This window comes from Bos mutus, chromosome 18 (genome assembly GCF_027580195.1).
Source record: "Bos mutus isolate GX-2022 chromosome 18, NWIPB_WYAK_1.1, whole genome shotgun sequence".
NCBI lineage: Eukaryota > Metazoa > Chordata > Mammalia > Artiodactyla > Bovidae > Bos > Bos mutus.
The window spans coordinates 1124819-1148055 of NC_091634.1; the positions used below are offsets into that span (position 1 = coordinate 1124819).

The following is a 23237-nucleotide window of genomic DNA, read 5'->3' on the forward strand; positions in this document are numbered from 1 at the left end:
GACCGCCCCGACTAGAAGGCGGAAGTCCCGCCCCGCGGATTCCAATGGGGAAATATCTGCGCTGTCGGCTGAGCACCATCCCCGCAGGAAGCAGCGCCTGCTGGGTAATGTAGTTCACTTGCTGCCAAACCTGCAGGAAGTGGACCGGTAATAGGGCGGGGCTGGGCGCAGCCGTTTGCTCGGGCCAGTTACCGCATAGCCCTTACCTCATAACCGTTACCGCGAGACAGCTGTGGGGACCGTTAGTTCCAGACCTAGGTAAGGCGGTTAGAGGTCCTGCTGGGCCAACCGGCCAGGTGCTGGTCCTCTGGTGGAGAGTGTGGCAGAGGGTGGCTTTCTCCCGGGGACGCTCCAGGACTCATGGCCTTGTGGCTGCAGGTGAGCTGAGGGGCACTCTTAGGGGGAGGCAGGGGCCGTGTCCTGCGGAGCTCCAGAGCCCTTGCCACCGTGGGCCACTGGTCTTGAGTGGTACCTAGGTCTTGAGGCAACGGGGAACCTCTCTACCATCCCTGCCTTCGTGACCTGGTGTCAGCAGCAGTGTGCATGGGTTGCAGTCCGCAGGACCTGGGTCGCAGGTACACTCCACTCCCGTTGGGGCATCTGAGGAGCCTGAGGCCTAGCTGCGTCCTGGGCACCTGGCTCCCTCAATGATGATAGCTGTGCTGAGTCTGGGGACCTGACCTTGAGTGGACTGCCTGCTAAAACCTGCCTCTTTTGCCCAGCCTGGGCACTGGCAGGAGGACCCAGGTTGGGCGCAGGATGAATGTTCCCTGACAGGATTATGGGCCCAAGCAGGAACTCTCTGCTCACCAGCCAGGACCTAGACCTTGGAGGGTGAAAGTTGTGCCCTGGGCTCTTGCCCTTTCTTGTCATAACAGAGAATAACATTCATTTGATGTAGGTTTATAGAAACATCATTTGATCATGACTTGATCTCAAGAACGACTGATCTGAAACCAAAATTTTGCAACAACTGTCAGGTTGGTTTATTTCTCTTCTTCAATTCTTGTCTCATCACAACAAAATTTGGAGCAATGGACCGAAAGGTGTAGGACAAGTTGCAGCCTGGTTCAGGCTCAGAGAGATTTTTTTATTAGTTTCACACTCCCAAAGGAGTCCTCCTCATCCTTCCAGTCAAGCCCTCTTGGCTTTCCCCTTTTATACTTCCAGTCTTCTCCTTTTTAGGCATCAGTGAACTAAAATGGACTGGAATGGACAAATTTAATTCAGATGACCATTATATCTACTGATGTGGGAAAGAAGCCCTTAAAAGAAATGGAGTAGCCCTTATAGTCAACAAAAGAGTTTGAAATGCAGCACTTGGGTGCAATCTCAAAAATGAAAGAATGATCTTGGTTCATTTTCAAGGCAAACCATTCAGTATCACAGAATCCAAGTCTGTGCCCCAACCACTAATGCCAAAGAAGCTGAAGTTGAATGGTTCTATGAAGGCCTACAACACCTAGCTGCTTCTGCTAAGTCACTTCAGTCGTGTCCGACTCTATATGCCCCCATAGATGGCAGCCACCAGGCTCCCCCATCCCTGGGATTCTCCAGGCAAGAACACTGGAGTGGGTTGCCATTTCCTTCTAGAACTAACACCAAAAAAAAAAAAAAAAAAATGTCCTTTTCATCATAGGGGACTGGAATGCAAAAATAGGAAGTCAAGAGGTACCTGGAGTAACAGGCAAATTTGGCCTTGGAGTACAAAATGAAACAGGGTAAAGGCTAACAGCTTTCCCAAGAGAACACATTGGTCATAGCAAACACCCTCTTCCAACAACACAAGAGATGACTCTACACATGGACATTACCAGATGGTCAATACCAAAATCAGATTGATTATATTCTTTGCAGCCATAGATGGAGAAGCTCTATACAGTCAGCAAAGACAAGACTGGAATCTGACTGTGGCTCAGATCAAGAATTCCTTATTGCCAAATTGAGACTTAAATTGAAGAAAGTATGGAAAACCACTAGGTCATTCAGGTATGACCTAAGTCAAATCCCTTACCATTATACAGTGGAAGTGACAAATATATTCAAGGAATTAGATCTGATAGAGTGCCTGAAGAACTATGGACGGGGGTTTGTAACATTGTACAGGAGGCAGTGATCAAAACCATCCCCAAGAAAAATAAATGAAAAAAGGCGAAATGATTGCCTGAGGAGGACTTACATACAGCTGAGAAAAGAAGCTAAAGGCAAAGGAGAAAAGGGAAAATATACCCATTTCAATGCAGAGTTCCAAAGAATAGCAAGGAGAGATAAGAAAGACTTCGTAAGTGAATAATGCAAAGAAATAGAGGAAAACAATAGAATGGGAAGACTAGAGAACTCTTCAAGAAAATTAGAGATACCAAGGCAACATTTTCATGCAAAGAAGGGCACAACGAAGGACATAAACAGTATGGACCTAACAGAAGTGGAAGACATTAAGGAGAGGTGGCAAGAATACACAGGACTATACAAAAAAAAAAAAAAAAAGGTCTTAATGACCCAGATAACCATGATGGTGTGATCAATCACCTAGAGCCAGACATCCTGGAATGCAAAGTCAAGTAGGCCTTAGGAAGCATCACTACGAACAAAGCTAGTGGAGATGAAGGAATTCCAGTTCAGTTCAGTTCAGTTCAGTCACTCAGTCATGTCCAACTCTTTGCGGCCCCATGGACTGCAGCACGCCAGGCCCCCCTGTCCATCACCAAATCCCAGAGTTTATTCAAACTCTCATCCTTTGAGTCGGTGATGCCATCCAACCATCTCATCCTCTGTCGTCCCCTTCTCCTCCTGCCCTCAATTTTTCCCAGCATCAGGGTCTTTTCAAAGTTGAACTATTTCAAATCTTAAAAGATGATGCTGTGAAAGTGCTACACTCAATATGCCAGCAAATTTGGAAAACTCAGCAGTGGCCACAGGACTTAAAGAGGTCAGTTTTTAATCCAATCCCAAAGAAGGGCAATGCCAAAGAATGTTCAGACTACCACAAAATTGCACTTATTTCACATGCTAGCAAAGTAATGCTCAAAATTCTCCAAGCTAGACTTCAACAGTATGTGAAGTGAGAACTCCCAGATGTTCAAGTTGGATTTAGTAAAGGCAGAGGAATGAGAGATCAAATTGCCAACATCCGTTGGATCATAGAAAAAGCAAGAGAATTCCAGAAAAACATGCACTTCTGCTTCACTGACTATGCTAAAGCCTTTGATCGTGTGGATCACAACAGACTGTGGAAAATTCTTAAAAGATGGGAATACCAGACCATCTTACCTGCCTCCTGAGAAACCTGTATGAAGGTGAAGAACCAATAGAACCAGACAAGGAACATCAGACTGGTTCCAAATTGGGAAAGGAGTACATCAAGGCTGTATATTGTTTCCCGCCCCACCCCCGTTTATTTAATTTATATAAAGAGTACAAGATGCGAAATGCCAGGCTGGATGAAGCACAAGCTAGAATCAAGGTTGACAGAAATATCAATAACCTCAGATACGTAAATGACCACCACTCTAGAGCAGAAAGCAAAGAGGAACTAAAGAGCCTCTTGATGAAAGTGAAAGAAGAAAGTGAAAAAGCTGGCTTGAAACTCAACATTCAAAAAATTAAGATCATGGCATCTGGTCCCATCACTTCATGGCAAATAGATGAGTTGACAACGGAAGGACTGATGCTGAAGCTGAAACTCCAGTACTTTCGCCACCTGATGCAAAGAGCTGACTCATTTGAAAAGACCCTGATGCTGAGAAAGATTGAAGGCAGGAGGAGAAGGGGACGATAGAGGATGAGATGGTTGGATGGCATCACCAACTCAATGAACATGAGTTTGGGCCCAGGAGTTGGTGATGGACAGGGAGGCCTGGCGTGCTGTGATTCATGGGGTTATGAAGAGTCGGACACGACTGAGTGACTGAACTGAGGCCTCCCTGTCCATCACCAACTCCCGAAGTTCACTCAAACTCATGTCCATCTAGTCAGTGATGCCATCCAGCCATCTCATCCTCTGTCGTCCCCTTATCTTCCTGCCCTCAATCCCTCCCAGCATCAGTCTTTTCCAATGAGTCAACTCTTCACATGAGGTGGCCAAAGTACTGGAGTTTCAGCTTTAGCATAAGTCCTTCCAAAGAAATCCCAGGGTTGATCTCCTTCAGAATGTCCTGGTTGGATCTCTTTGCAGTCCAAGGGACTCTCAAGACTCTTCTCCAGCACGACAGTTCAAAGCATCAGTTTTTTGGCTCTCAGCTTTCTTCACAGTCCAACTCTCACATCCATACATGACCACTGGAAAAACCATAGCCTTGACTAGACGGACCTTTGTTGGCAAAGTAATGTCTCTGCTTTTGAATATGCTATCTAGGTTGGTCATAACTTTCCTTCCAAGGAGTAAGCGTCTTTTAACTTAATGGCTGCAATCACCATCTGCAGTGATTTTGGAGTCCCAAAAAATAAAGGCTGACACTGTTTCCCCATCTATTTCCCATGAAGTGATGGGACCAGATGCCATGATCTTCGTTGTCTGAATGTTGAGCTTTAAGCCAACTTTTTCACTCTGCCCTTTCACTCTCATCAAGAGGCTTTTTAGTTCCTCTTCACTTTCTGCCATAAGGGTGATGTCATCTGCATATCTGAGGTTATTGATATTTCTCCCGGCAATCTTGATTCCAGCGTGTGCTTCTTCCAGCCCAGCGTTTCACATGATGTACTCTGCATATAAGTTAAACAAGCAGGGTGACAATATACAGCCTTGACGTACTCCTTATTTGGAACCAGTCTGTTGTTCCACGTCCAGTTCTAACTGTTGCTTCCTGACCTGCATATAGGTTTCTCAAGAAGGTCAGGTGGTCTGGTATTCCCATCTCTTTCAGAATTTTCCACAGTTTATTGTGATCCACACAGTCAAAGGTTTTGGCATAGTCAATAAAGCAGAAATAGATGTTTTTCTGGAACTCTTGCTTTTTCCATGATCCAAAACTCAGCCTAATCCTCAAACTTGAAACCTTTTCTAGGCGGCGTTAGGTAGGTAGCTCCACTTGTGACCTGCAGGTGGCGCCAATGCCCCCACTTCATCGTTGGTGCTGTGGTAACTACATTACCCAGGAGCCTCGGCAGCTCTGGGCCAATGAGGCCCCACGGAAGGGGAATTTCCGTTCATAGGGACGATGCCTGGGTGGGACTTCCTGTTCCCGTTTTGGGCGGACGTATTGTTTGCTTTCGGATTAGTCCACCAGATCCGTATCCAGAAGGCTACGTCACACACTGGGTGACGCGATGGGGAAAACGTGAGAGGCGTTGTTGCCCTAAACAGAAGCGGACCTGAGGATTGGTAGTGGCACTGATCGGGTGACCCGGCCGCCGGAGCCCAGGACCTAGCACCTGTCGCTCTGCAGCCACTCGCCTTCCCCAGTCCGCAGGTGCCGATGGCGGCCGCGGTGCTGACGGACCCGGCGCAGGTGGGTGCTGCGCCCCCGGGTCCTCCCTCGACCTCCGTCTCTGAATCCTGAAGCCTCGAATGAGGGAAGCCTCAGAGCCCCGCAGCTCTGGGCCCTGTGTCCCGACCGTAGGGGCGCTCTTGGGCGGACTTTTCTTACAGCCCGCGTGATGGGATGACAGGACGTTACAGAAGTTGGGGCCGGAATGTGCAGAGCATTTGGGAAACCTCGAGTCTGAGTCTTTGGTGTCTGAAAAGATCAGAGGGTCTGAGCCGCTGTGCCTTCGTTCTGAAGGTGATGGGAGCACGGAAGGTTCTAAACAGAGACCATATCTGATGGTTTATGTAGACTGTCCAGGTGTGAAGAAACTTGACGTGAGAGAGAGGACAGCGGAGCATAGAAATGTTGAGAGATAGTCCAAGGCCACGCAGTTGTTAGATGGCCTAGTGGACTGGGGCACACAGGGTAGACTCAGCTCCAGGTCCTTATGGCCGAGCAGCAGCAGGAGAGAGGCCCGAGGCTCTCTTAGGGCTAGATCGTGGTTGCTTCTCTCTCAGTTTCCCTGTATCTACAGGTTCCCCAATCTCAGAAGTAATTGTGGGATTTATACAGTGAGACAAGGATGTCCAGTCTCTCATCAATTCCACCTTCACCTTCACCCATCAGGGCCCCAGGATTATGGTTTCATAGAACGCGTTACCTTGTACTCTCGCAGCTCTTGAGTCTGAGGACTCCTGAGAAACACCAACCTCAGAGTTCTCAGTCCAGTCCAGGGGTTATAATGCAGGACACTGACTCCTGGTGACCATTGAAATAAGGCGTGGCAGTTTGTTCCAGGCACAGGAACCAGCATACCTGATGGTGAGATTGAATTCGGAATTTAAAAAAAAAACTACAGATCATCACCAAGTCTGGTAGCAGGAGTCAGGCCTGAAATGGCCAACTGAGAAGCCAGGCCTCTGTTCTAAGGGTGGTGTAGCCATGGCAGATGTGGAGCAGAGGAGCGAGGTGATCTGATCTGGGTTTTCACAGCTTCCCTGTAGACGCCATGTTTGATCCCTGGGTTGGGAAGATCCCTTGGAGAAGGAAATGGCAATCCACTCCAGTGTTCTTGCCTGGGAAATCCCATGGACAGAGGAGCCTGGCGGGCTACCATCCATGCGGTCGCAAAGAGTTGGGCACAGCTTAGTGACTAAACAGCAACAAAGACGATTCTGAATTCCATGTGGAGAACAGGCTATGTGGTGAGGGTTGAGGGAATTAGGATAGAGGTGAGGAGAAGGACGGGAGAAGGCTGCTTCTGTATTCCAGGTGAGTTAGAATAAATGGTTGGGCCAGAGGGGTCGGGAGAAGTGATTGGGTCAGATTTTCTGTGTAAGAAAGAGACAGCCCCAAGGTGTTAGGCCGTATCAGTCAGAAGGGTAGAAGCGCCATCAGCTGACATGGGCAAGTTAGTGGTAGAAGGAACTCTGCATATGGGTATCAGTAGTTTATTTGTGACCACGTGGAGAGTCTGAGATGTGCCAGAGAACCCTTGAGATATCCAATGAGCTGCTGGACACGGGGCTGAAGTTATATGGAGGGGTTCAGGAGAGAGACATCCAAAAAGTAGAAGATGGCATGTACACAGGTTTACAAGGGGGAAACTCCAGCACCACGACAGTACCGTCCTGCCGCGTCTGGCACAGAGGGTGAGAAAGACCTGATACAGTGAGCATGTGAGGAAAAAACAGACACATATAATTTGGCAAGCGGGGAGTCAGGGGACCCTCCTGCGCTCCATGACAGGAAGACAAAATGGCTCCTTTCAGCCCGCACTTTTATTGGCAGAAGTCACATGAGATCATTAGGGAATAGCTATACTGGGGAGTTTGATCAGCGCACCGTAAAGAGGGAGTAAAGTTATGGTTCTGCTGTTGATTAGGAATATCTTGTTTTGTTTCCATGGGGACGGACTCAGGGGCAGGCAGTGAAGCGCAGCAGAGAGCACGTCCCACCCGAAGAATGTCCGTTTGGCATACTTACTAGGACAGTCAAGAGAGTGCAGTTTGCCGCACCCTGGAGTCATGAGGCAAGGTGCTGGTCTCTGCTCCAGGCTGCAACACCCTCCTGCAGTCTCCCGGGAATGGTTTCCTGGTAATGGTTACTCAGTAACAGGTGCCTGCAAATGGCTGTACGCCAGCTCCGCACCTAACCTGTTGATTTCCTCAAGGTTTGGCGGCATGTGAACTACATTACCCAGCAGGCTCTGCTCTCTGGGGGCCAGTTAATGAGCTAGGAAGATGATGGTGGAAGCCAATAACTGGGTAAGCGGCCAGAGTTGTGATCAGATCAGATCAGATCAGTCGCTCAGTCGTGCCCGACTCTTTGCGACCCCATGAATCGCAGCACGCCAGGCCTCCCTGTCCATCGCCAACTCCCGGAGTTCACTGAGACTCACGTCCATCGAGTCAGCGATGCCATCCAGCCATCCCATCCTCTGTTGTCCCCTTCTCCTCCTGCTCCCAATCCCTCCCAGCATCAGAGTTCTTTCCAATGAGTCAGCTCTTCGCCTGAGGTGGCCAAAGTACTGGAGTTTCAGCTTTAGCATCATTCCTTCCAAAGAAATCCCAGGGCTGATCTCCTTCAGAATGGACGGGTTGGATCTCCTTGCAGTCCAAGGGACTCTCAAGAGTCTTCTCCAACACCACAGTTCAAAAGCATCAATTCTTCGGTGCTCAGCCTTCTTCACAGTCCAACTCTCACATCCATACATGACCACAGGAAAAACCATAGCCTTGACTATACGGACCTTTGTTGGCAAAGTAGAGTGATCTAGAAGAGCAATGTGCATGTGGAAAAGGAGTGTGAATTGATGGCACTTGGGCCCTGATTTGAGGGGCTTAAGGAATAAAGATGAGCCTAACTTTGGTTGTCTGGTAATCATGATTTTAGCAACTTTCAAAGAACTGGCTGGAAGGAGGTGGGTGGGGGTCTCGTACGCCATACCAGCCCCAGAGTTTAGACAGGCCTTTCTGCCCCACCTGCCTGTTGTTGCTGTGGGTGGACACAGTGACCAACGGGACCCTGAGGAGAGAGCAGACATATATGGCACCTGGTGCTGGTGTTTGATCTGAGCTGAGGAGCTGGGTGGGAAGGAATGGTCAGGGGAGTTCTGTGGCGGCAGATGGGATCCTTGGGAAGGAGACTGCTCACAGACTGCTCTCCCCATTGTGGCAGGGGAATGTGACCTTTGAGGACGTGTTCGTGTCCTTCTCCCAGGAGGAGTGGGGGCTCCTTGATGAGGCTCAGAGGCTCCTGTACCGCGAAGTGATGCTGGAGAACTTTGCACTGATGGCCTCACTGGGTAAGGCCCTCTTGTCCCCTGCAGTGCCTGGACTAGGCTCTCCCCCTTCCCTGTTTCCTGAATCAGAACCATAGGCAGTACCACCACCGCCCTGGTTCCCTGGAGTATGTGCCATGGGTGCCAGGTGTGAACTGTGGGCTCTAGCACTCCTGGTTTCTGAGTGCTCCCACTACCTGCTGCCCTGAAGGCTTGCATGGAGGAATGCAGGCGTGAAGTGTCCAGTTGTCACCCAGTGGATCATGTCCGGTTTGTCCTCTCCCTGACTGGGTGCCTCTGTCCAGATTCATGGCACTCCTGTGCCCCAGATTGTGTCCCCTTCCTCTAGCTGACATTTCTCATAGCCTACCTGTATCAGGAATCCCAAGGACCCAGTACAATCACTACTTTTTGGGACCACTAGGCTATTCCTGCAAGACAATACTTCAGAGATATTTTCATATTTAGGTTTCTTTTCTGAAGGGTGGGTCACCCACACCTGGCCATTTACCTGTCCTGTCTTTTCCTTAGGATATGCATCTTCCATGTCCCATGGGGTTTCCCCACAGGAGCTGGGCAGGGAGCCCTGGGTCTCTGACTGGGCCAACACAATTCCAGCCCTGACCAGAGAGGCTCAGAGTGCAGGTAGCCCTGGTGAGTGGGAGCTGGGGAAAGTGTGATGTCAGGCTGGGTTCTGGTCACTCTCCAGCCTCTCAGTGCCCACAGTGGTTTAAGTGCCAAGGCCACTGCCCACACTTCATTCCTGTCTTTACTGCCCTGTTTACCCACTTACCTTTTATGCTGTGACCTTTGGCCTTTGGCAGTTCCTCACCTCTGCCCACATCTCAGCTGTTCCTCTCCACTGCTTCCTCTGTACTGCTCTCCAACACTGGCTTATATGCTCTGTGTGTCATGAGAGGTGCACATCCTTCAGATAATTCTTAAGTACCAGCTATTCTATTCATTTGTAGCTGTTTAGTAAACACACTCTTCTGCATGTCTCCCCAGCCGCCAAGGCCTTCCTACAATGCATTTGTGGATAATTTCATTGGGGACCCTGGCTCTTTCTGGGCTGTTCATCAGATCTGTGTCCTCTCCCCATCAAAGCCACTTCCAACCTGTGACCTTTAGATGCCAAAGACTGTGGAGCAGCCCTTTACTCAACTTGCACCCTGACCTTTTGTCCTGATGGCAGACCTCAGTCTTAGTTTTGATAAACGCACATTTGTAATAACTGCCCCTTCCCACCAGTGTCACTGTGTACTTTACCAGCATTTGTCTGCTTTCAGGTTGTTGGCATGGAATGGAGGACGATGAGATCCGTTTTGAGCAGAGCGTTTCTGTAAAAAGAGTGTCTAAGGGCATGATTCCCAAGATGATTCCATCTTCCCAGAAGGCTCACCCCTGTGAGACATGTGGCCCGATCTTGAGAGATGTTCTGCACATGGCTGAGCACCAGGAAACACGTCCTGGGCAGAAACCATACTTGTGTGTAGCATGTGGGAAACAGCTGTGGTTCAGTGCAAACTTCCCCCTCCACAATCCGTACAGTGGAGAGAAACCCCACAGGAGGGACGTGCACAGGGCCCTTCTTGTGAGCAGCTGCCCTGTCCAGTCGTCGGAGACACCTTTTACCACCGGGGAGGGTTGTGAGGACTTCCCAACCAGCTCAAGCATGTTTCAGCAGCATTACCCTCTTAGCAAGTGGAAGCCACAGAGTGACACCCACTGTGCAGAGGTCTTTCACAGTGGACAGAAGCATTATGAGTGCAGCGAATGTGGGAAGGCCTTCAGCCGCAAAGACTCACTTGTTCAGCACCAGAGAGTCCACACTGGAGAGAGGCCTTACAAGTGCAGCGAATGTGGGAAAACCTTTAGCCGCAAACCCATACTTGCACAGCACCAGAGGATCCACACTGGAGAGATGCCTTATGAGTGTGGCATATGTCGGAAAGTTTTTAATCATAGCTCTAATCTCATTGTACACCAGAGAGTCCACACTGGAGCACGGCCTTACAAGTGCAGCGAATGTGGGAAAGCCTACAGTCACAAATCCACGCTTGTTCAGCACGAGAGTATCCACACCGGAGAAAGACCTTATGAGTGCAGCGAATGTGGGAAATACTTTGGCCACAAATACAGACTCATTAAGCACTGGAGTGTTCATACCGGGGCACGGCCTTATGAGTGCATTGCATGTGGGAAGTTTTTCAGCCAAAGCTCCGATCTTATTGCCCACCAGAGAGTTCACAATGGTGAGAAGCCGTATGTGTGCAGTGAGTGTGGAAAAGCCTTTAGCCACAAACATGTGCTTATGCAGCACCTTAGAATCCACACTGGAGAAAGGCCGTATAAATGCAGTGAGTGTGGGAAAGCCTTCAGGCAAAGGGCTTCCCTCATCAGACATTGGAAGGTTCACGCTGGAGAAAGGCCTTAGGAGAGCAGGCAATACTCTGTCTTATTCAACATAGTGAGTGACACCAGAGAGAGGCTCCGAGAGGAGCCTTCGTGAATAGCTATAAGCTAGAAGATGAGCCTCGTGTTTGAACTCCCACCCTGAGGAGATTCTTCTGTGTACCAGCTCTGTGGGAAGCGTTCTGGGGCAGTATTGTACTTCATAACATGCCTTGGCCACTGTGGAAGGTCTCTGCTTGCTTGCCAAAAGCGTGTCACTGCCAGTGTCTGAAAGAAGCCATACATCTGTGCAACAGCAGGGCCCCACATTGTGCGTATGTCACCCCAGATGCTTTGGTGGGCAAAATCTACTCTTCCTGTCTTCCCTAGAGGGCACCATCGGTAGCCTGACCCTATTGATGATCCTCACTCCTTCCTGCTCCCTACTGGTGGAAGCATGGGTGTGACCCATTTTCGGTCAGAAGAATGCAACTTAGTTCTGCTGGTTGCCTGCAGAGATGTCCATGTTTCAGACTGTGTTGGTCTCTTGTGACCCTCGTGATGAGTTTGACCAGCCCCCAAGTCACCTGACCTGGAAATTGTCTGCCTCATATTGTTCTGGTTTTGCAACACATGCCTTAGTTTCTAAGCTATCTTTTCTCCTGGGAATTTTATTCACTCTGTGGGTTGAGTTGAGAACAGAATTGGGCTTGCCAGCCTGAAAGAATGAACAGCTTGTGTGAGAGGGCCGACTGTTGAGTCTCAGTGGTATTTGCAGAAGGATAAAGAAAGAACAGCTCTTATTCTAGTTTCAGCCTAATTTACATCACTGCTCAAGACCTCCTGGGAAGGAGTACCAGGCTTTGCAGGCCTAATTGTGTGTCCTGTATGTTGAGATGATTTGTGTGACAAAGGTCTTCTTGAGCAGGTTGTCAACCTCTGATGTATGTGGGAACAGCATGAATTGGGTCCCTTGTTCCTAGGGAATGTTTCAGAACTTGATTCCCTGGGACCTGCCTGCATCCCTGACATTATTTAGGAGGGTAATATTTGGTAGGCAGATGTCACTGTCACCTACAAGGACAAGTTCAGTTCAGTTCAGCCGCTCAGTCATGTCCGACTCTGCGACCCCATGAATTGCAGCACGCCAGGCCTCCCTGTCCATCACCAACTCTCAGAGTTCACTCAGACTCAAGTCCATCGAATCAGTGATGCCATCCAGCCATCTCATCCTCTGTCATCCCCTTCTCCTCGTGCCCCCAATCCCTCCCAGCATCAGAGTCTTTTCCAATGAGTCAACTCTTCACATGAGGTGGCCAAAGTACTGGAGTTTCAGCCTTAGCATCATTCCTTCCAAAGAACACCCAGGGCTGATCTCCTTCAGAATGGACTGGTTGGATCTCCTTGCAGTCCAAGGGACTCTCAAGAGTCTTCTCCAACACCACAGTTCAAAAGCATCAATTCTTTGGTGCTCAGCTTTCTACACAGGCCAACTCTCACATCCATACATGACCACTGGAAAAACCATAGCCTTGACTAGACGGACCTTTGTTGGCAAAGTAATGTCTCTGCTTTTCAATATGCTATCTAGGTTGGTCATAACTTTTCTTCCAAGAAGTAACTGTCTTTTAATTTCATGGCTGCAGTCACCATCTGCAGTGATTTTGGAGCCCCCAAAAATAAAGTCTGACACTGTTTCCACTGTTTCCCCATCTATTTGCCATGAAGTGATGGGACCAGATGCCATGATCTTCATTTTCTGAATGTTAAGCTTTAAGCCAACTTTTTCACTCTCCACTTTCACTTTCATCAAGGGGCTTTTCAGTTCCTCTTCACTTTCTGCCATAAGGGTGGTGACATCTGCATATCTGAGGTTATTGATATTTCTCCCAGCAATCCTGATTCCTGCGTGTGCTTCTTCCAGCCCAGCCTTTCTCATGATGTACTCTGCATATAAGTTAAATAAGCAGGGTGACAATATCCAGCCTTGACATATTCCTTTTCCTATTTGGAACCAGTCTGTTGTTCCATGTCCAGTTCTAACTTTTGCTTCCTGACCTGCATATAGGTTTCTCAAGAGGCAGGTCAGGTGGTCTGGTATTCCCACCTCTTTCAGAATTTTCCACAGTTTATTGTGATCCACACAAAGACTTTGGCATAGTCAATAAAGCAGAAATAGATGTTTTTCTGGAACTCTCTTGCTTTTTCTATGATCCAGCGGATGTTGGCAATTTGATCTCTGCTTCCTCTGCCTTTTCTAAAACCAGCTTGAGCATCTGGAAGTTCACGGTTCACGTGTTGCTGAAGCCTGGCTTGGAGAATTTTGAGCATTACTTTACTAGCGTGTGAGATGAGTGCAATTGTGCGGTAGTTTGAGCATTCTTTGGCATTGCCTTTCTTTGGGATTGGAATGAAAACTGACCTTTTGCAGTCCTGTGGCCACTGCTGACTTTTCCAAATTTGCTGGCATATTGAGTGCAGCACTTTCACAGCATCATCTTTCGGGATTTGAAGTAGCTCAACTGGAATTCCATCACCTCCACTAGCTTTGTTCGTAGTGATGCTTTCTAAGGCCCACTTGACTTCCCATTCCAGGATGTCTGGCTCTAGGTCAGTGATCACACCATCGTGATTATCTTGGTCGTGAAGATCTTTTTTGTACAGTTCTTCTGTGTATTCTTGCCACCTCTTCTTAATATCTTCTGCTTCTGTTAGGTCCTTACCATTTCTGTCCTTTATCGAGCCCATCTTTGCATGAAATGCTCCCTTGGTATCTCTAATTTTCTTGAAGAGATCTCTAGTCTTTCCCATTCTGTTGTTTTCTTTCTATTTCTTTGCATTGATCGCTGAGGAAGGCTTTCTTATCTCTTCTTGCTATTCTTTGGAAGTCTGCATTCAGATGCTTATATCTTTCCTTTTCTCCTTTGCTTTTCGCTTCTCTTCTTTTCACAGCTATTTGTAAGGCCTTCCCAGACAGCCATTTTTTGCTTTTTTGCATTTCTTTTATATGGGGATGGTCTTGATCCCTTTCTCCTGTACAATGTCACGAACCTCTCTCCATAGTTCATCAGGCACTCTTATCAGATCTAGCCCCTCAAATCTATTTCTCACTTCCACTGTATAATCTTAAGGGATTTGATTTAGATCATACCTGAATGGTCTAGTGGTTTTCCCTACCTTCTTCAATTTCAGTCTGAATTTGGCAATAAGGAGCTCATGAGTATAGAATAACTTAAAATGTATTTTTATGGTTCTAGCTTTTTAAACTCTGCATAATTATTTTGTGATTTATCAATGTTCTGTGTATCAGTTCATTCTTTTTCATCCATGCTTTTACTTACAGTATTCCACTTTAGAGAAGTAGTTCCAAAGCAAGTGACCCAGGAGAGAACTCACAAGGACAAAGCTATACTTTCTGTTATGACCTTAACCTGGAGGTGATGTGCCACCGCTTCTGACTTACTCTATGGATAATACAGACTAATGCTGGTACATGGTGCAAGGGGACTCACTTTACAACAGTAAGATGCAATGTGGGAGGTATTTGGGGGAGCATTTCTTGGATACTGGTGACCACAGTCATGGTTTTTCTTTTTTTACCTTTGTGTATAGCCTTTTAAGGGAGAAGGCAATGGCAACCCACTCCAGTACTGTTGCCTGGAAAATCCCATGGACGGAGGAGCCTGGTGGGCTGCAGTCCATGGGGTCGCAAAGAGTCAGACACGACTGAGTGACTTCACTTTCACTTTCCACTTTCATGCATTGGAGGAGGAAACGGCAACCCACTCCAGTGTTCTGGCCCGGAGAATCCCACAGACGGAGAAGCCTGGTAGGCTGCAGTCCATGGGGTCGCACAGAGTTGGACATGACTGAAGCGACTTAGCAAAGCCTTTTAATGAGGAATTATATTGACTGATTTAAAAAGTTAAACCAACCTTGCATTTCTGAGGTAAATCCCATTTGATCATGATGCACTACTCTTTTTATGCATGGTTCAATTTTATACACTGGTTTTCTTTTCTTGTTGAAGATTTTTGTATCTATGCTCATGAGAGCTGTTAGTCTCTCTCTCTCTTTTTTTTTTTTTGGCTCTGATATTTTTAATGCTTGGGTTTGGTTGCTATCAGCGTAATGTTGGGTTTAAAGAATAAGTTGGTTAAGTATCCCCTGCTCTTTAATTTTCTGGACAAGTTTGTGAAGAATTGACAGTGTTTCTTTCTTGTTTGATAGAATTCACCAGTGAAGTATGTAGGCCGGGAGTCTATTTTGTGGAAAAGTTTCTAACTGTAAAATTCCATACTGAACCTGTGCTATGCTTAGTCGCTCAGTCGTGTCCGACTCTCCCTCTGGAGACCATCAGGTTCCTCTGTCCACGGGATTTTCCAGGCACGAATACTGGAGTGGGTTGCCATTTCCTGCTCCAGAGGATCTTCCCAACCCAGGGACTGAACTTGCCTCTCTTAGTAGTGTAGTGAAGTGGCTCAGTCATGTCCGACTCTTTGTGACCCCATGGACTGTAGCCTACCAGGCCCTCCGCCATGGGATTTTCCAGGCAAGAGTACTGGAGTGGGTTGCCATTTTCTTCTCCAGGGGATCTTGCCTCTCTTGCGTCTCCTGAATTGGCAGGCAGATTGCTTACCACTAACACCACTTGGGAAACCATAGTGGACCTAGGTTTATAGAATTTACCCCCTCCCCCCGCCACACACACACACACCTATACATACAGTGAGCTTTGGTAGTTTGTATCTCTCATGGAGTTTTTTAAGTAGTCAAAATTTTCAAGCTATTCTCTTATTTTAGTACCTGTAGAATCTGTAGTGGTGCCTCATCTCTTATTCTTATACTGATAATGTCTGTATTTTTTTTCTTTACCAGCAATTTATCAGCTTTATTGATCTTCTTAGAGCACTTGACTTCACTGATTTTTCTGTTTTGTTTTCCCTCATTTTGACTTTACTGTTACCTTTTGCTTTTATCATCTTTCATTTCTCTTCTGCTACATTTTAGCATAAAAGCTGAGTTCCTTCATTTGAAACCTTTGGGTTTTTTGCTAGTATAGTTGCTGAATACTAAGAACCACCCTGTAACAACTACTTTAATTACCTCCCACAAAACTTAATATGTTGTATTTTCATTTAAATTATTTTAAACCTTTTCCAGTTTCATTTTAAATTTCTTCTGACACATGGTTCTTTTAGAAGTATGTTATTTGGGGTTTTCTTTTTGGTAATTGATTTCCAATTTAATTCATTATAGTCAAAGTATACACATTATGACTTGAATTATTTTCATTTATAGGTATTTGATTTATGGCCCAGAATATGGGTTATCCTGTGTTTCACGTTAACTTGAAATGAATGTATATTGTTTTCTTGTTTGGTGGAGAGTTTCTACAAATGTCATCTCAAGTTAATGTAATTAATAATGTCTAAGTTTTCTGTGTCCTTACTCATGGGATGGGCACTGCTCTGTCAATTATTTGAATGGGGTTGTTGACATCTCTGACTCTAAAAGTGGATTTTCCTATTTTTCTGTTTAGTTCTATCATGTTTTCCTTTGTGCTATTTATTTTTATTCTATTTTTATTTTTCTGTTTGCTTTGTGCCTTTTTATTAGGTGAATAAACGCTTCCTACTGTTATGTCCACTTAATGAGCAGACCTCTTTAGCGTTAATAAAAGGCCTTCCTGGGACTTCCCTGGTGGTCCAGTGGTTAGGACTCTGGGGAAGTACCGTGCGCTAGCCGATTGTGCCGCTGGAGCGTTAGACTCTGTACTCCCAATGCATGGGGCCTGGGTTCAGTCCCTGGTCAGGGAATAGATCCCCCATGCCACAACCAAGGCCTGGGGTCCTCTTTATCTATAGTGATATTCTTTGCCCTAAAATCCACCTTGTCACACACTTAACATTGTGTAGTTTTGATTCAATACTCATTTTGCCTTTTTGAGTGAGTGAAGGTCGCTCAGTCACGCCTGACGTTTTGTGACCCCATGGACTATACAGTCCATGGAATTCTCCAGGCCAGAATACTGGAGTGGGTAGCCATTCCCTTCTCCAGGGATCTTCCCAACCCAGGGATCAAACCCAGGTCTCCCGCATTGCAGGCAGATTCTTTACTAGTTGAGCCACAAGGGAAGCCCTTTGCCTTTTTGGGTACTGAAAATACCTGCTTTTCAGTAGATATTCTTTATATATTTTTAAGGTTTTTTTTTAATGTGGACTGTTTTTTAAAAGTCTTTATTAATTTGTTACAATATTGTTTCTGTTGTATGTTTTGTTTTTTTTTCTTTGACCATGAGGCATGTGGGATCTTAGCTCCCTGACTGGGGTTCAAACCTGCACCCCCTTCATTGGAAGGCGAAGTCTCAACCACTGGACCGCCAGAGAAGTCCCAGAGATATTCTCGATATTTTACATGCTTAAGTTCCTTAGAAAGAGTATGATCTTCGGGGATCTTGATTCCAAACATTTTTAGGTGGAATTATTGCAGCAATCATTTTAAGGCTATTTTCTCACCCTCTGCTGAGACACAAGTCATTCTGTATTTTCTACTGTATGCTTCCTAAGGTTTCTGATTTAAACTGATTGGAACAGGTGCTATTCTGTTCTCTACATTATCCTTGGAAATTGTTTCATTGAATCCTTTTGGGTGTTTCTTTACTCAACCTCTGGTCCTTCCCTACCTATATATACAGATTTGTACTGAGCTGAACACTTGAAGATGACCCTCTGTGGGTCTCTCTCTTGTCCTGTGCTCTGTTGGACTCCAGACACCTTAGCAAGCCCAGGTTGTAAGTTCTTTCTCATATCAGGATGATTTTGGGGATCTCCCTGATCTCAGCACTTTTGTATTAGAGCCTGGGAACTTCCTTTCATGGAAACCTGAGATGGCCATGGGGCTCGTATCATTTATTTGCTCTCTCTGATAGGTTACTGGTATTTTTTCCAGTATATTAAGAATCAATTTCATGTACTTTATTTTTTTTTTCAAGAAAATGTATGAATCGTCCTAAAGCAGATACTTTGAATAAATTAGTAGAATTGATAAAACCTCCAATTACATCATGAAAAAGAAAAAAAAAGAAATCATGTGTTTATAAATATAAGCAAGGAAAGAAGGTATAGCACTAGATATCTTTGAGACATAATGGATAATGTGTGATTGTTTTCTATTTTGACTGTGCCATGTGGCATGTGGGATCTTAGTTCCCTAAGAGCAAAACCAGGTAATGAAATATATCAGGGTGTGAGTGTAGATGCAAAAAAAAAAAAAAAAATCCTTAACAAAATTTTAGAGAATTAAATGTGTGTATTTATATATGGCATATTTTGAATTGTTAAGCCAGTTTTACACTCCTGATAATGATTACAACCTAGTGAGTGAGATTGATCATGAATATAAGGTTGGTTTAGGGGCTTCCCGGGTGACTCAGCGGTTAAGAATCTGCCTGCAATGTAGGAAACGCGGGTTCAATCCCTAGGTCGTGAAGATCCCCTGGGGGAGGGCATGGCAACCCCCTCCAGTATTCTTGCCTGGAGAATCCCATGGACAGAGGAGCCTGGCAGGCTACAGTCCAAGGGTTGCAAAGAGTCAGACATGACTGAAGCAACTTAGCACGCACGCACACAACATTGGTTTAACAATTGAACATATATTAATTTAATCCGTATTAACTAGAAGGTATGGTATAATGAATATATCTGGTCTTTGTCCCAGGTTCCTGTCACAGAGCTTGAGAAATCATGAAATTCCTGGTATGATAGGAGTCTTTCTGGTGCTAATGGAGTGACTCTTGATAAGCCCCTAGAAAGTTTGAGGATGAAAACTGGTTACCAGAAAGACCAAGTGTATGATTAAAAGTTTGAAACTGAGACAGACAGACCTGTGGGGAGAGAAGAGGATCTAGATGTTTTGTTCCGGCATGTGACCATGATTTAGTCAGTTGTGTCTGTGTAATCAAATTCTGATCCAAACACTGGATGGACAAGACTGGATGGGGCTTCTGGTTGGTGAACATATTGATGTGCAGGAGAGTGGTATGTCTGTACTCCCCAGAGATAGGTCATGGAAACTTCACACCTGGGACCTGCCCATACCTTTCCCTTGCATTCATTCCATTGGCTGTTCCTGAGCTGTATTCTTGATAACAAAACTGGAATCATAGGTATAGCACTCTTAGTAAGTCCTCTGAGCCATTCTAGCCAATTCTTGAACCTGAGGGGATCATGAGAACTCCTGGAATTATAGCCAGCTGGCCAGAAGTGCAGTTGGGCCCTGTGACTTGAAACTCCTTTCTGAAGTGAGGAGGACTTTCTTGTGGAGGACTGAACCCTTAAAGATGTGGAGACCGACACAAACTCTGGGTAGTTAGTGTCAGAAAATTGATGTCAGAACCAATATATGGTAGCGTTAGAGACCAAAAGCTGACATTACATTTAATGGGGAAAGTTTGGGTGTTTTCCCCCAATACCAGGAATAAGGAGGAATGTCCACTCTCACAGCTTCTATGTAATGTTGCACTGAGAGTCTGTTCTGGTGACACAGGAAAATTAAAGAGAATAAATGATGCGCAAATTGTAAAGGAAGACCCAAAGTAGCCATTATTCACAGATGACATGATTATTTATTTAGAAAACCCTTTACTATATATTAAAAAAAAAATAAGATCTAATTGATTAGTCAAGGTTACAGGATAAAAAGTCAATATACAATAAATGTTTGGAAGTTGAAAAACTATACTGCTTATTGTAGCATCAATATATGAAATATATAGGAATTTACGAAAGAAAATACATTCAACAACTACAAAGCACATTCACAAAACTTCACTGAGACATAACCATGTTTCTGGGCCTAAGGAATTAATATTTTAATTTATTCTCCTGTAATTGTGCTGTTGGTTCACACAGCTATCAAATGCCCAGTGACTTTGGTAGAAATTGACAAAATGATTCTAAAATTCATATGAAAATTCAAAAAACCTAAAATATTCAAATTTTGGAAAGAACACGAATTTTAAAGGTTTTAGTCTGATTTTAAGAATCAATTATAGAATTGTTAGCTTTACTAACAAAAGTGTAATATTGATGAAAGGACAGACAAAAATTTATAGAGTACAGAAACAGACCCACACATGCGCTGTCTATTTTCAATAAAATTGCCAACAATGTTTTCAACAAAATGCTCTAAGATAACATCCATATGAAAAATAAAGTGACAGAAACCATCAACATCTCATCATTTAGTAATTAATCTGAAGTTCACAACCTTGAATGCCTGAAACACAAACTATACATCTCATAGGAGATATGGATGAGGAGCACTCTTTGAACATGGGTTAAACAAAGACTTTTTTTACCAGACATAAAAACCAAAACCGAAAAAAATAATAAATTGAGACTTCAGATCAGATCAGTCGCTCAGTCGTGTCCGACTCTTTGTGATTCCATGAATCGCAGCACGCCAGGCCTCCCTGTCCATCACCAACTCCCGGAGTTCACTGAGACTCACGTCCATCGAGTCCGTGATACCATCCATCCATCTCATCCTCTGTCGTCCCCTTCTCCTCCTCCCCCCAATCCCTCCCAGCATCAGAGTCTTTTCCAAGGAGTCAACTCCTCGCATGAGGTGGTCAAAGTACTGGAGTTTCAGCTTTAGCATCATTCCTTCCAAAGAAAGCCCAGGGCTGATCTCCTTCAGAATGGACTGGTTGGATCTCCTTGCAGTCCAAGGGACTCTCAAGAGTCTTCTCCAACACCACAGTTCAAAAGCATCAATTCTTCAGCGTTCAGCTTTCTTCACAGTTCAACTCTCACATCCATACATGACCACTGGAAAAACCATAGCCTTGACCAAACGGACCTTTGTTGGCAAAGTAATGTCTCTGCTTTTGAATATGCTATCTAGGTTGGTCATAACTTTCATTTCAAGGAGTTGGCGTCCTTTAATTTCATGGCTGCAGTGACCATCTGCAGTGATTTTGGAGCCCAGAAAAATAAAGTCTGACACTGTTTCCACTGTTTCCTCATCTATTTCCCATGAAGTGATGGAACCGGATGCCATGATCTTCGTTGTCTGAATGTTGAGCTTTAGGCCAACTTTTTCGCTCTCCACTTTCACTTTCATCAAGAGGCTTTTTAGTTCCTCTTCACTTTCTGCCATAAGGGTGGTGACATCTGCATATCTGAGGTTATTGATATTTCTCCCGGCTTACTCAAAATTAAAGTATTTGCTATTAAAAAGACCCATTTGTGAAAGTTTCAGGAATGCCCTGGAAGTCCAGTGGGTAAGACTCAGTGTTTTCATTGGGGTGGCCTGGGTTCAATCCCTGATTGGGGAACTAAAATCCTACAAGCCATACGGTGGGGACAGAAAAAGGAAAGAAGAAAGTTTCAAGTATAAACTAAACTTCATCTGATTAATAACTGGTGTCCAGAATTTTAAAATAACCTTTACAAGAATAAGGAAAACCGATTTTTTAAAAATAAAATTTTTGAATACATGTTTCACTAAAGAAGATAACATGAATATGGGACTTTCCTGGCGGTCCAGTGGTTCAGTGCAGTCGATCAGTCGTGTCCAACTCTTTGCAACCCCATGGACTGCAGCCCACCAGTCTTCCCTGTCCATCAGCAACTCCCGGAGCCTACTCAAACTAATATCCATGAAGTCAGTGATGCCATCCAACCATCTCTTCCTCTGTCACCCCCTTCTCTCGCCTTCAATCTTTCCCAGCATCAGGGTATTTTCCACTGAGTCGGTTCTTCACATCAGGTGGCGAAAGTATTGGAGTTTCAGCTTCAGCATCAGTCCTTCCAATGAATATTCAGGACTGATTTCCTTTAGGATTGACTGGTGTGATCTCCTTGCTGTCCAAGGAACTCTCAAGAGTCTTCTCCAACACCAGAGTGCAAAAGCCTCAATTCTTCCGCACTCAGCTCTCTTTATGGTCCGTTTCAGTGGTTCAGTTCAGTTCAGTCGCTCAGTCGTGTCCGATTCTTTGCGACCCCATGAATCACAACACGCCAGGCCTCCCTGTCCATCACCAACTCCCGGAGTTCACTCAGACTCACGTCCATCGAGTCAGTGATGCCATCCAGCCATCTCATCCTCTGTCGTCCCCTTCTCCTCCTGCCCTTAATCCCTCCCAGCAATTCTTCGCATGAGGTGGCCAAAGTACTGGAGTTTCAGCTTTAGCATCATTCCTTCCAAAGAAAGCCCAGGGCTGATCTCCTTCAGAATGGACTGGTTGGATCTCCTTGCAGTCCAAGGGACTCTCAAGAGTCTTCTCCAATACCACAGTTCAAAAGCATCAATTCTTTGGCGCTCAGCCTTCTTCACAGTCCAACTCTCACATCCATACATGACCACAGGAAAAACTATAGCCTTGAGTAGATGGACCTTTGTTGGCAAAGTAATGTCTCTGCTTTTGAATATGCTATCTAGGTTGGTCATAACTTTCCTTCCAAGGAGTAAGCGTCCTTTAATTTCATGGCTGCAGTCACCATCTGCAGTGATTTTGGAGCCCAGAAAAATAAAGTCTGACACTGTTTCCACTGTTTCCCCATCTATTTCCCATGAAGTGATGGGACCGGATGCCATGATCTTCGTTTTCTGAATGTTGAGCTTTAGGCCAACTTTTTCGCTCTCCACTTTCACTTTCATCAAGAGGCTTTTTAGTTCCTCTTCACTTTCTGCCATAAGGGTGGTGTCATCTGCATATCTGAGGTTATTGATATTTGTCCTGGCAATCTTGATTCCAGCTTGTGTTTCTTCCAGTCCAGCATTTCTCATGATGTACTCTGCATATAAGTTAAATAAGCAGGGTGATAATATACAGCCTTGACGTACTCCTTTTCCTGTTTGGAATCAGTCTGTTGTTCCATGTCCAGTTCTAATTGTTGCTTCCTGACCTGCATACGGATTTCTCAAGAGGCGGGTCAGGTGGTCTGGTATTCCCATCTCTTTCAGAATTTTCCACAGTGTATTGTGATCCACATAGTCAAAGGCTTTGGCATAGTCAATAAAGCAGAAATAGATGTTTTTCTGGCACTCTCTTGATTTTTCTATGATCCAGCGGATGTTGGCAATTT

The 23237-nt window shown here is 45.4% G+C and overlaps 1 protein-coding gene across 4 annotated transcripts; it reads left to right on the forward strand.

Annotated features, from left to right (window-relative positions):
• The first annotated feature begins 4981 nt into the window (after positions 1-4981).
• ZNF772 (zinc finger protein 772) lies at positions 4982-20866 on the forward strand. 4 transcript variants are annotated; one of them, XM_070386963.1, is made up of 4 exons: positions 4982-5447; positions 8688-8772; positions 9280-9402; positions 10038-20866. In XM_070386963.1, the coding sequence occupies exons 1-4, from the start codon at positions 5415-5417 to the stop codon at positions 11183-11185; spliced, it is 1389 nt and encodes a 462-aa protein (XP_070243064.1). In that variant the 5' UTR covers positions 4982-5414; the 3' UTR covers positions 11186-20866. The 4 variants fall into 4 exon arrangements, with proteins under 4 accessions (XP_070243064.1, XP_070243063.1, XP_070243066.1 ...); XM_070386962.1 differs by having other exon boundaries at positions 4983-5447; positions 8646-8772; XM_070386965.1 differs by lacking the exon at positions 9280-9402 and having other exon boundaries at positions 4985-5447.
• The last annotated feature ends 2371 nt before the right edge of the window (positions 20867-23237 follow it).